The 12,533-nt window shown below is 38.6% G+C and overlaps 1 protein-coding gene across 6 annotated transcripts in view; it reads right to left on the bottom strand.

Moving 5' to 3' along the window:
* Positions 1-862: 862 nt before the first annotated feature.
* VTI1A (vesicle transport through interaction with t-SNAREs 1A) overlaps positions 863-12,533 on the bottom strand; it is a 352,051-nt gene continuing 340,380 nt past the window's right edge. For 4 of the 6 annotated variants that reach the window (XM_073354362.1, XM_073354360.1, XM_073354361.1 and 1 more), the window contains one exon: positions 863-8,339. In XM_073354362.1, the coding sequence (XP_073210463.1) occupies positions 8,246-8,339 (94 nt within the window). In that variant the 3' untranslated portion in view covers positions 863-8,245. The remainder of the gene's footprint in view (positions 8,340-12,533) is intronic. The other 2 variants (XM_073354365.1, XM_073354364.1) reach the window with 1 other exon arrangement.

The raw sequence follows: 12,533 nt of genomic DNA on the forward strand, positions 1-12,533 counted from the left end.
ACAGCTAAAATAAGTACAGAAGATTTCAGAAAAGCACACATGCTCACACTCGCAACAGCCAGTTTAAGATCCAAATTGTTGACGCCATCATTCATAGTGTATTTTGGGGGAGTTCTCTGGCCTGCGTTTTACAGGAGGTCAGACTACATGATCACAATAGTCCCTTCTGGTCTTGGAATCTATGAAAATAACTTTCAGCGGATCTGGTTTCCTCTATTGCAGCGGCAAGAGGAAGGACAATTTAAGCGATAGTCCAAAATTTAGAATTTATCTACAGACCAGATCATGAAAGTCCTTACTCTGTTTTGCCCAGTCAAAACTCCCCCTGATCTTAATGGGAGAAAGTACGTCAAGGTTTGGCTGTATCAAAAGAGGAACAAACAACTGAACCATTCCTGTGCTAATTTGTCACATTCTCTATTTTATGTCTCTTCTTTAATGGGAATATTATCCAATCCAGAGGATTAACATAATACCTACTTATAGTGCCACTTAGGCCCTATTTTGACGTCTTCACTGGGATTTAAGTGGTACAAGGGGTTTGTGCTGAGGTTCTCTGTATAGAGAAAGAATTCTACCCTAAGTGTGGGACCTGGTATTTTCAGGGCAGGAGTAGAGTTCTGATGCCATGTGTGTGAGAAACACTAGTGTGCTTCCTTTGCTAGAACAGAGCAAAAACAACCTTCTGCCTGGTGTAGAGATATCTGTGACAATTAATTCTTGAGTTTCCAGAGAGGTTCTAAGAAACTACAGGCAGAGCAGACAAGTTTCAATCCATGTATTAAAACGCTTCAAGATAGAGGAAACAACATACAAGCTCAGAAAGAACATCTATCTTTGAGTCTCCAGATCTTTTCAATACTAAAAAAGCTGTTAAAAACCAGTAGAATGGAATCCATTAGGCTTTTACCAATTCTTGTTTGATATTTATTTCAAGCATGACCATCCTATGTGTAATAAGGTAGAATATATACACTTTGCACTTACATAGCACATTTCATCCAAGGATCCCAAAGCACTTTACAAACACATTAAGCTTCAGAATACCCCTGTGAGGTAGGTAAGTACTATAACAACAGATGGATAAACTGAGGCAAAGAGTAGACTTTGTGACTTGCCCATGGTCACACGATATGTCAGTAGCAGAGTCAGAACTAGAACATCAGAACCTCCCTCAGCACTAGCAGTAGACACAGTCCATCCCGTATACAGGTCAGGTAGATCATAATCCAAATTTTCAAAAGTGTCCATTAATTTTGGCTGCCCAACCTGAGATACCTAGACCCTGATTTTCAGAGGTGCTGAGAAGCTGCAGTGCAACCTAAGGTAATGGGTACAAGACAAGTGTTCATCTTTAGAAATCAGGTCCATGGAATCTCAAGGCAGGTACTCTGAACCCAAAATCAGAAGGCACTCCTGAAAATGTGGATGACCGGGTCCAACCATCTGACTTCCCGAAGGTAGGTTTTTTTAGGATATTTCTGAAAAAAAGGACCTAACTGGTTTTTATGGGATTTACCCTTCCCCCATAGAGAGTTCTGCTTTTCCACTGCAGTGAATGGTCCCTTGCTTATGGCACCATTTCTTGTTTTAACCTTCCCATTTTATAGCATTCACCAGAGTAAATACTGCTAATATAAATATTGCTAAGTAAAACAAATGAGTTCAACTCTGAAGAGATGTACAGGTGCAGAGAGAGGTACAAAGTTTTCATGGGCACACCCTTCTCGGCATTTACATCACCTGATCACATGCTGTGCCCCAGTTGGGTATTGAAGGTGCACTTGAGTGGGAGACACCCACATTCAAAAGGACCCTTTGTTCTCTCTTGGAGCACTCTGAACTTGTTGCATACACCCTTTACCTGGCTGCTAGGTGAGACTATAATTATCTCAGTAATATATGGCTGATTCTCCACTGCCAACACCTCACATAACCAGGTATACTTGTGAGTGTCCTATGCTACCAGATCAGAATGGTGACATTTTACAATCACTTAGAGGTGCGAGGCAATAGAGTGTCATACTGATGTGTGTGTGCGTGGACAGTATCTAGCACAGCAGAGTTCAATCCCTCCAATGGGGCTTCTACAGGCTCTCTCAGTGCAAAGAATCCATAGAAATAAATAAATACAGGCAACAAATACAGCCGGAGTGCATTTGTGCTGCTATTACGTTGCTCGCTGTGGTGACAGTCATAGAGTTTAATTAATCCATTCAGCAGTCATAGTAACTTTTACTAGACAATAGGGTGATTGAACAGGTGAAGGGGCTGAATGGCGGAAACCAACAAAATAGCAAGGGCTTGTACTTGGGCCAAAGCAAAGGTAGCTACAATGGCACTCAGAACACCATTGACATGCAGAAGCAGGGCTTATCATGTGAACATCTTGCGTACAAGAAAGCAGTGAAACCCCCCTTCTCCCCCGTACAATTTTTAGCTCGGCTTTTTGAAATTGTTATGAAGACACTTTTTATTTTAAATATATAAACCTTCCCCTTCCTAGCATCCCTGTATTGTAGAGTGGGTATCCAGCTAATCATGGAGGGTCGTAAGTACCTGAATCTCTTGGAATGAGAAAGCAAAGTTTACAAAAATCTGGCTAGAACTCATGCTATCCCACGTAGGATCTCAGAATTAAACTAAGTAAATCTCCACAGAGCTGAAAACATGGAGAGATGGGTGGTGAAGGGGAACCTCCTGTTGATGACATGGGAGTTCACATTTCCGGTTTACATTGCAGTAGAGGCCATATCAGCACAATGGCTTTACAGTCAGAGGTTTAGACAAAATTATAGGTGCTCTGGGCAAAGTGGACTATCACAAAGTTTTCCAGAGATGCCCCTCCACCTATGGATACTTTTTTGGTCATGCAATATGACATTGACTTTGATTCCTAAGCAGTTTTTCAAACAGAAAAAGGTAACGCTGTGTGTGAGTGTGTGTGTGTGTGTGAGAGAGAGAGAGAGAGCAGCACAGATTGAGAGTTGACCGCTCTCTCTGGATCTGTCCCCTATTGAACTCATCTGGGAAGAGATGGAGATAGAAGCAACGGATCCCAACATTGCTGAGCTTTTATGGCCATACCTCCAGGAAAAGTCCAAGGAAATATCAGTGGACTTTCTTGAGCAACAGATCAATACAGTGCTTCATATCAGCCAAGCTGTTATTCATGCCAAAGGCAGTTGTTTGGATGAAGGGAATGACTGAGTGCACAAGTTCACTGTATCACAGTATATAGTTTTTTTCCCCCTGTAGATGCCTTAATTATTTATGTGTGACAAATAAAATACATCACTTCAGGATGATAAAGTGTTTCTCCCTCAACGTGCATGTTTGTTTCCTGCTATATTTAGTCTAAGCATGTGCATATGTGTTGCATATGCACATATGTCACATAAGTTTATATTCACATGAACACAAATGGAGAGTCCTTTGAACAGAACCAAAGATGCCTATTGGTGGTGGGACAGATACAGCTCTTTAGGGCTTGTAATGATGACCAAACGCCAGTGACTTGGTGGTAAAATATTCATCTGGTGTTTCCCTAGCCTCATATGACTATGGAGATGACAATTATTATCTGAGTTAGTGCGAAGTGCCAGACTAACTTCGCTGAATAGAATGGCTCTACTGGGTGATATCTCATGAAGTACCACCACTTCTTATATCACCATCTCTGCGACAACACCTGGACAGGAATGCACTTCAAATACTACACCGTGTCTCTAACCACACTGTGCATTCAAATGTATAGAATAAGAAGAGGACAAAGATGGGTTATTATAAACCAAAGAAAGCACAACATGTATTTTGCTTTTGACTATTTCAGTGATAGATTTTACCATCCTGAAATTATACATATATTTATAAAGTTTGAATTTTCTTCCTACCATAATAGGATTACTTACCATCAAAAACTGAAACTACACACACAAATAAAAATAAATATTTTTCCTATAAAAAGTAACACTAACTTTTAGCTTCTTGAACCCAAATTCTCCAAACTACATATTCCATAAAAAAATCTCCAAGCAGATTATAGGCTGTTGACAGGCTAGAATCGCAACTATGTAAGTTATGACCACAGTCAACAATTTCCTTATTGGTAATTCCTGTATAGCTCCTTCCCCCAAAGAAAGTCCTGTCCAGATCTTGAAATTTGAATGGTGCATTTCAAAACCAAAAAAAGGACAAGAATTATTTGTATGTGGGTGTGTACAAAAAGTTGTTAATTTGTGATTATGTCAAAAAAGGTGGACATAAATATTTATGATTGGAAATTTCATGATTTAAAATTATTCTATAGATTTGCTAGTAACTCCAAGATGAACTGCCTGCTGTACAGGTTGCAAATTAAGTACAATTATTTTTCTCTTCTGCACTTGAATATAACTCACAGCTAAAGTCATTTAAAGGGGTTAACATCAACCTTAATTAAATATTAAAGTGTACCTGTACCTGCTGCTATTGTTGCCCTTAGAATAAGATATAACCTATTTTTGACAAGTTTTCATCTTTCTCTGTGGAAGACGCTACATGAAACCAAATCAGTGGCAAAGAGGAGGGTAATGAATAATCTATTTCATATTCCAACAGTACCCAGAGCTCCGAGTGGAAAAATATTCAGTCAGATGATAGCATGAGGCTGCTGAGGTACCACATGACGCAGCTAATGTTTAAATAATAATAATAATAAAAAAGCGATAAACAAATCATTAGCCCTTAACAGTTGTTTAATGCAATTTGTTAATGAACGTAATGGTGGGGACTAATAATGAAAGAAAATAAAAACGTCTAAATAGGCGCCAAGTTGCCAGTGATGCTCAATTATTTCCTTGTCAAGTTTTTATGATTTAATGAGCTCCTCTGGGACTGACGGCTGTCAGTCAGTCGTGACTTTTTGACACCATTACAACTTCAAATACAGCAGCAGGCAGGCTGTTTTCCTCGGATTTGAAATACTGAAATGATCTGACAGGTTTAAAGAAAAGATGTGCAAAAAAAAAAAAGAGAGAGAGAGAGTGTTGCTATTTCTTTCTTTCTTTCTCTTTCCTTTTTTTTTTCTACGGGGCACACAATCTCTGGATGCTGTTTGGTAATGAAAACCCAATCACAAAGGTCATTATCTGATGAGGGTTTTTTTGGAACTGGCAGGTTTTTTCCCCCTTTATTTCTTTACTTAATGATAACCCTCAATGGGTTTGCCCCGCATGGGATGGTCAGAGCCGCACAATTTTGTTCACCATTAATTTCAGCCTTTGAAGCTCAGTGCTCTGAAGCAGCAGCAAAGAAAACCCCCCACCAAGCTGGCTCCAAAATAAGACAATCCAGCCTGCCTTAAACAGAATAGCAAATGGCCTTCCATCCCAGAGATGGGAACTGACGTCAGTCATGCTACATTTTCTGATATTTTTCCCAAAACGTATAGCATTTAAAACTCTTTAAAACTTAAGCGTCTTTAATTAAATTGCTTTTGATTTTGGATCAGCATAGACTTAGTTTATCGATTCCGCTAGTGGAACTCTTTAGTGAGTATGAATTTTACTCACAGCAGCATGCATGTGTTTTAATTTGTCATTTTCGACAAAGACTTGAAACATTAAGAACGTTTTACTCTCTGAGATTTACATTTGTAAGTACTTAGATTCACACATAGATCCACTAAAGACGTGACAAAAGTGGTTCAGGGGAAGTCTGAACCTGGCGGGGGGAAAGGGTTACTCTACCGGTGGGTATTTTGCTTCTCATGTATTATAGCACCAACCCACTGTGCAGCTGACTAGTTCCAACTACGCTCTTAATCCAAGTCACAAAACGTCCACAGAAATAAACGTGCTCAACCTGTTCATTTCCAGAGCAGGTGAAAATGTAAAAACGACCAATGGGACCATATTTTGAGGACCATAACATACTGATCCCAAGACACTTGTGCATTCGTTTATATTTACATCGTTAAGCAGGTGTCGGGGCTGTATGCATGAGACGGTGGCATGAAAAGTGCAGTGAGTCACGCTCATCTGGAGTAAAGCTAGTCTGGTATTTTCTTTGTCTCTTGTTCCTTTCCCAATGGGGATAACTGATGAGATCCCAAACTCCAAATTTATACTGAGGCTGTGGGATCCAATTACCACTGAGCATTTTTGGTGATACCAGCAGGTGCCTAAATGGAGTGCGCAGCCCAGTCGCAGGCCTCATTTAAGTAGCTTTGAACAGATTCCCCCCACAATAATCACTGAAACAATACCAGGTGTCAGAGGAGCAGCCATGTTAGTCTGTATCCGCAAAAAGAACAGGAGGACTTGTGGCACCTTAGACACTAACAAATTTATTTGAGCATAAGCTTTCGTGGGCTACAGCTCACTTCATCAATACCAGGAATGTCCAGTAAGTGGAAGGAGTTTAATATTTGCTTCTTGTTTGTTTTAGATTTACAGTAGTTTGTCATTCAGATAAAAGATTTATGGAAATATGCACCTCCCACCTCCTTGAATAAATACCCATTAATGATGGCCAGTTTTCCCCTTCACCCCCTGTCCATGTCCCATGTCACATGAACTTAGTTTCACACCATTACTAGAAGATAAAGGCTGAAGTTCTCCTCACACAGCACTAAATGATTTATCTGACTACATGCATGCCCTGACCGGTTTCAATAAGTACTATTTCTCTGGTGAATCTTTCCATTGTTCATATTGTTACTGTGCTTTGACAGGCTTATTTATGTTGGTAAAATCAAGGGTGTTTCAACCAAGTTATTTGTTTCTATGTAGAAAAGACAGTCAACATGTTTCAGGCCAAATTCTGCTCTCAGCTGTTTGAGCAGGGATAACACGGGAATCAACGGTGTCTTCACAGATATGTCCAAAGGCAGAATCTCTGAGTTTCCAAAGGCACAAAAGGAAGTTAAGAGCTCTACTCCCATTAACTTCCAAAGGGGTTGGGTACCTAAACTGCCCTTTGTTCCTTTGAAAATCTCCTCCTAAAATATTTTATGGCTTAGGTTCAAGGGCTCACAAACTCTCTAGATTCATAAAATTTGTAATGGATTACATATAATGAGTTAAAACGTGATCATGCAAAATCTTTTACTGCATAACCAGAAAACTACCTTTGCTAGAGCTATGAACATGTTTATAAACAAAAGGAACTAGATGCCTCTGCCAAAGAGACAAAGCCAACAGGATGGAAACACACATCCCATTTACACACTAATCTCCTATTAGATGAAGCTTTTATACAATATATCAGTGAACAACATTTGTTAGTATAAATTAACATTTTCACACTTTCTATTTAAAAAGTCAGTGATAAGTTTGAATTCAATTCATTAAAACTGTTTTCTGCACATGAACTCATTTTCATACCCATACTTAAAATCCTTAATTCTGTTTGCATTTAATGTAATCCTATTGTATTTGTTACTGAAATATTGATCTAGGTTCTCTTTGCAGCTGGAAAATAACAGATAAGTATTTTTACACATCTTTAAAATAGACTACTGGTTGTTTTTTTACCAGAACATATCTTAGCATTGGAACAATGCAAAGCTGATTCAATACTATGTGCCATGGTCACTATTAAACATTGAGCAAGTAATGCACATATCATAGTTGGGTCTTGGTGCAAATGGAAATGTTTCTAATAGTAAAGAAAGTTGATGTGCAAAATTGTGTCAGATATAGTAGTAGGTTCACATCAGGTATTAAACACCCTCTGACATGAGGTGATGTCTTTTTTAAAATTAACTACTTAACATTTATTATGGACACTTATGAACAGGAATGGCTCACATGGGACAGCTTCACTTTCTACATCATTTGGTTTCTGCTTTACTCATATTCTTTGATGTCACAGAAGATCAGATACTGCTAGATATTTATATACCCAACACAAGACAAGAAAAGAAAAGTGTGGAGACACTTCCCCCAGCCCCAAACTCTTGCAACTTACAAATGAATCACCTGGTGTGAAATTTGACACACATTAATTCTGCTTAGTTATGATTTTTATATTAAAACCCATATACGAAGATTCCAAAAACATTCATTTTAAGGAAAAAAACAAGGGAAAAAATGAATCCACATGCAATCAATAATACAAGATATTTTTACACTACTTGCACCTGAGTTGAACAGCGGCAAAGACAGGGAGATTCTGTCAGTGCGAGAGTGATTCATGTGACCACTTTGTCTTAATTACTCAGAACAAGCAGTTTGTTGCTGTTTAGTGAAGAACCAAGATATCAGTGTCTCTTGACAGAAAAATAAATAGCCATCAGGATGGTGAAGAAGATGATGATTGCCAAGATAACTATCAAAATCCGGTTTTGGATGATCCTGAAAAAAACAGAAAAGAAAAAGAAAAAATACAGTAAAACGAAAGAATATTTGTAAAACAATAAAAAGGTGGACCTACCTCAATCATGTATCTTGGAGATAAAACATTTGCCCACAACTTCAGCGAAGCACCTATAAAGACTACTGCATATTCTGGAATGCTTTTATTTTTCCCTCTCAAGTTCTAATGTTTCTAAGTATTTCCTGATGCAGCTGTTAGAACCAGTTCTTAATCTAAACAAATTAATAATTTAATCACACAGCATGTTACAATTCACTTTTAACTTGTTTAAACAATTAAATAATAAATCGTGATATAATCCAAGCAGGGCAGGGTGGTCTGTAATAAAAAATACACTAATGACTCTTAAACCAATATGTAACCTTTGTGATGTTTCTTTCTCTCTCTCTCTCTCTCTCTCTCTCTCTCTCTCTCGTTTCCTGAACAATTTGCTTATTTTCAGGGGATTTTGCCATTAAGGTACAAGATTCCAAGGAAACATATGTCAGTGAGGTACTTACTTGTACCAAAATACCAAGGGAGAAGAATAAAAGATAGTTTTGAAGAAAAGGATGATATAAAGAAGCAAGTGTCAAACTGTGAAGCTTATGTTATAAAAGCCTCATCTGTCTCTGTAGCATACATTCACTTACGGTAATAGGCAAATGTTACATTTACCGTGTAGTAAAAAGATGGAAATCAGTAATAATAAAAAAGATGCCAGAAGAACAAACACCTAATATCATTCAAACATTTGTTGGGAACAACCCCTCTTGTAAAAACAGAAATTGCATCATTTTAGATTCTACTTGAAATTAAGTGCTCAATTTTATATACATAATACACACAAATATACATATATTTGTAAATTTAACAATGGAGACTATAATTTGGATCCATCTGGCATAAGGCTTGGATTTTAAATATTTCACAATATTGTTTCCCCTTTCTACGGAAGCACAATATTTCCAGAAGCCCCTCACGCAGCAGGAACTTTTGCAAAACATACTTGGATGTAACACATCATCTGAATGGGCTATAAATAGTGAAGGAGGAAAAACCCCAACCACCCTGTTCATTTTAGTTTCTTTTGCTGGGTCAACAACTGCAAAAAGAAAATAAATGTCCAGCCAGCCAAAGAAGAAACATGCACTAAGAAGAGGTACAGCATGCTTTGCGATATGTTAAACTCACTCTGGTGCCCAAATTTCAAAGGGGGTGGCAATGCAGTTTGTTAAAGTAAAAATGTGATAGGTAAGAGGAGAGTCCAGAGAGTAGAGGGAGTTTTCCTTGCTAAATGGTTTTTGTTTGAGCCTGAGTGGATATACATAGAGTATGTACTGAAATGTATAAATATATAAGGATGCAAGTTTAATCAACTTCAGCTCCCTCCTTACTCACCCCCACTTTAAAAAAAAAAAAAAAGCAAATGCATGGATGAAAACTGTCACATCAGACAAACACACTCCCCTGTGACACTCTAAAAGGACTAGCTCTCTATCCTCCTGACAGGTTACAAAATGATCACATTTGCTGACACATCTTCCGCAAAACTGCTTTACTGCTTGTGTCCACTTTCCTAGCAGGAGATGAATGGCCTGCTTTGTCCTCATTTATCACTTAAAGCTGAACGAAGATCTGTCTTGTTTATTTTTCCCTTCCTCACTAGAAAGGCTCAAACACAGCATTAATTCTTTTGCAATGACAGCTAATTCAAATTTAACAGGCAATATTTACTCTGCCAAAGGGATGGTGGGGCAGGGGAGAGGGGGGATTCTCACTCTTAAAAAAACATGTAACAGTCTAACAAAATAAAGCTAATTAAGGTTCTCCCTGGTTTGCAGTTCAATGTAACACCTGAACGCACAGCTTCCCTTTATGGCGGTGTGACATTCTCTCCAAAACACCTGATAACAAACGATTTGCCCAAGTGGATGCATGAAAACCAGAATATGTATTTACTCAGTCACCCTCATCAGTCCTGAAAAGAAACTCAGCAAAATTGAAACTCAGCAGTGAAATAGATTAAAAGCATGAAAACTCTTAAAAAATTCTGCCTTAAGTAATATACAGTACAGCTGGGTTGACAACCATTTTATTTGTGGGACGAGGGCTCCAAGGCATCCATAATGCTAATTTACAAAGGATTAACTGTGGGTGAAACTTGCTTAATCTAACGCATAGTTAGGCAAATGCATACATAACATACTGAATGCTTAAATCATCTACTTGTATCTGGCCTAATTAATTTTGTTTCATTATTTCAGGCTGAGATAAATAAATAAATAAATAAAATGATCCTTCCCAAAGTCTTATTTCTGATTCTCCAGCTGCACACCTGATTGCAAGATTACTTAATCTGCACCCATGTCTCTAAAATCCTCCTCACAAGGACACTCAGCTATACATGCAGCCACCTGTATCTATCTGATAATTAAAGGTTCAGTTTAAGTGTGAGTCTAGGAAATACATATCAAAGTTCAATTTCTAGGAATCTGAATTACTCTGCTCAGTGCAGCAAAAAAAAAAAAAAAGTTAAGAGGAACAATTTAATCATCAAATAGGATGGATGTTATCAAAAGACTCCTCCACTGAAGCATTATATAGTTTTACTAGCCAAGTCTACAGTTAAAGAGTCATTTTATATATATTTTTTTAAATGCTGGGTTCAACTGTTTTACTTTCAAATGCACAAACAAAATTCAACCAAATGCAGAGTACCAGGAGGACAGGGCTGCACAGAAAATGGATGAAGAGGTGTTGCAGCAACAGGACAACATTGTGGAGGGGTTAGAGAACAGGGAACATGCTGAAGTCTGGATCCGGTCACTGTGGCTCAGACTGAGAACACAACGTCTGGGCGTCAGCACGTTTCAGAGTCAATAAGCAAGGGCAGTCCTTCAGAGTAAAGAAAAAATCAAGTGGAAAGGGGGGTTTGAGTGATACCACGTAGTCATGCCAGCTCACAGTGGTAGAACAATGGTTGGCATTGGCAGGACCCATCTGTAGAGGAGCCTACTGTACTGTCACAGCCAGACACTGCCAGTGGGTATTGCTGTAGGCAACACAGCAAGGAATTTAAGGTGGGGGAGGGAACAATACTACCAAAGGGGGAAAAATGGGGCTCAACATCTGCTGCCAAAAAGCCAAAAGGCTAATAAATTAGCATGGCAAAATTGATATGCTAACTTTTATCTCTATTACCTTACACGCAACTAAATCTACTGAATGAGGAGCCCAGAGCCGCCTTTGAAAATGCAAAGCATGTTTACAGGGTAAATAATTTAAGAAAGAATATACACTTGAAAGAAGACACCCACTGAAACATCCATGCCTAAAATGCCTGAAGGCAAAAACTTGTGCATTTGCATGCTGCATTTTATTAAGTAAGCGCACTGTAGTTTTAAAAGAATGCATGGCCAAATTAAGAGGAATGTGTGATTGAAACATCAAGGATTCCTCAAGTTTACATTATGAATCACAGTGCTGTTATACTCGATGAATTAACCATTTACTTGATGTAGCTCATGGGCTGAATTCATTGCTATAGATCTGCATATTTGAGTGAGTTAAGAGCTAACTTCTGTGGTTTCATTCATATTTGAAACTATAAGAACACGTGGTACGTGCAATGATTCTACTTTTTGTTCAACAAACGTCCCATCAAGTGGAAGTGGGACCAGTTCCAAACATTTGGGTTTGAAATGACAGAGAAATTATCAGCTACAGTTTAATGGGACAGTAAATTGCTGGGGGATGTTTACAGGAAGGTAGGAACCTCATGCTGAACAAACCAAGCTAAAATATTTACACTTACAGTGCGCCCACTTCTGCCAAGTTTCCCACTCCTCTGTTTTGAAAGGCCTGACCTTTCCCCTGTGTTTGGTCACAACGCCTAACCTCTGAGCGAAAAGCCTCCTAGAGGCTCCCTTTGGAGCCAATGCCAACTTTGTTCTGTGAGTTGATGAACGACATAGTCAGCTTTCCATCCTAGAGGTCGAGAGGATCACCTCTGAGATGCACCCAATATCCGCTGGTCTGGCGAACAAGCCCTACCATCCATTTCCAAACACTGCCGCCTTCTGCACATCAGTACACCATGGTCCCACCATGACACAAATTGTATTGCTTTATACATTTAAAAAAATTATCTCCTGTATAGCTACACAAACACACACACAATAGCTCTAACT

This window comes from Lepidochelys kempii, chromosome 7 (genome assembly GCF_965140265.1).
Source record: "Lepidochelys kempii isolate rLepKem1 chromosome 7, rLepKem1.hap2, whole genome shotgun sequence".
Classification (NCBI taxonomy): domain Eukaryota; kingdom Metazoa; phylum Chordata; order Testudines; family Cheloniidae; genus Lepidochelys; species Lepidochelys kempii.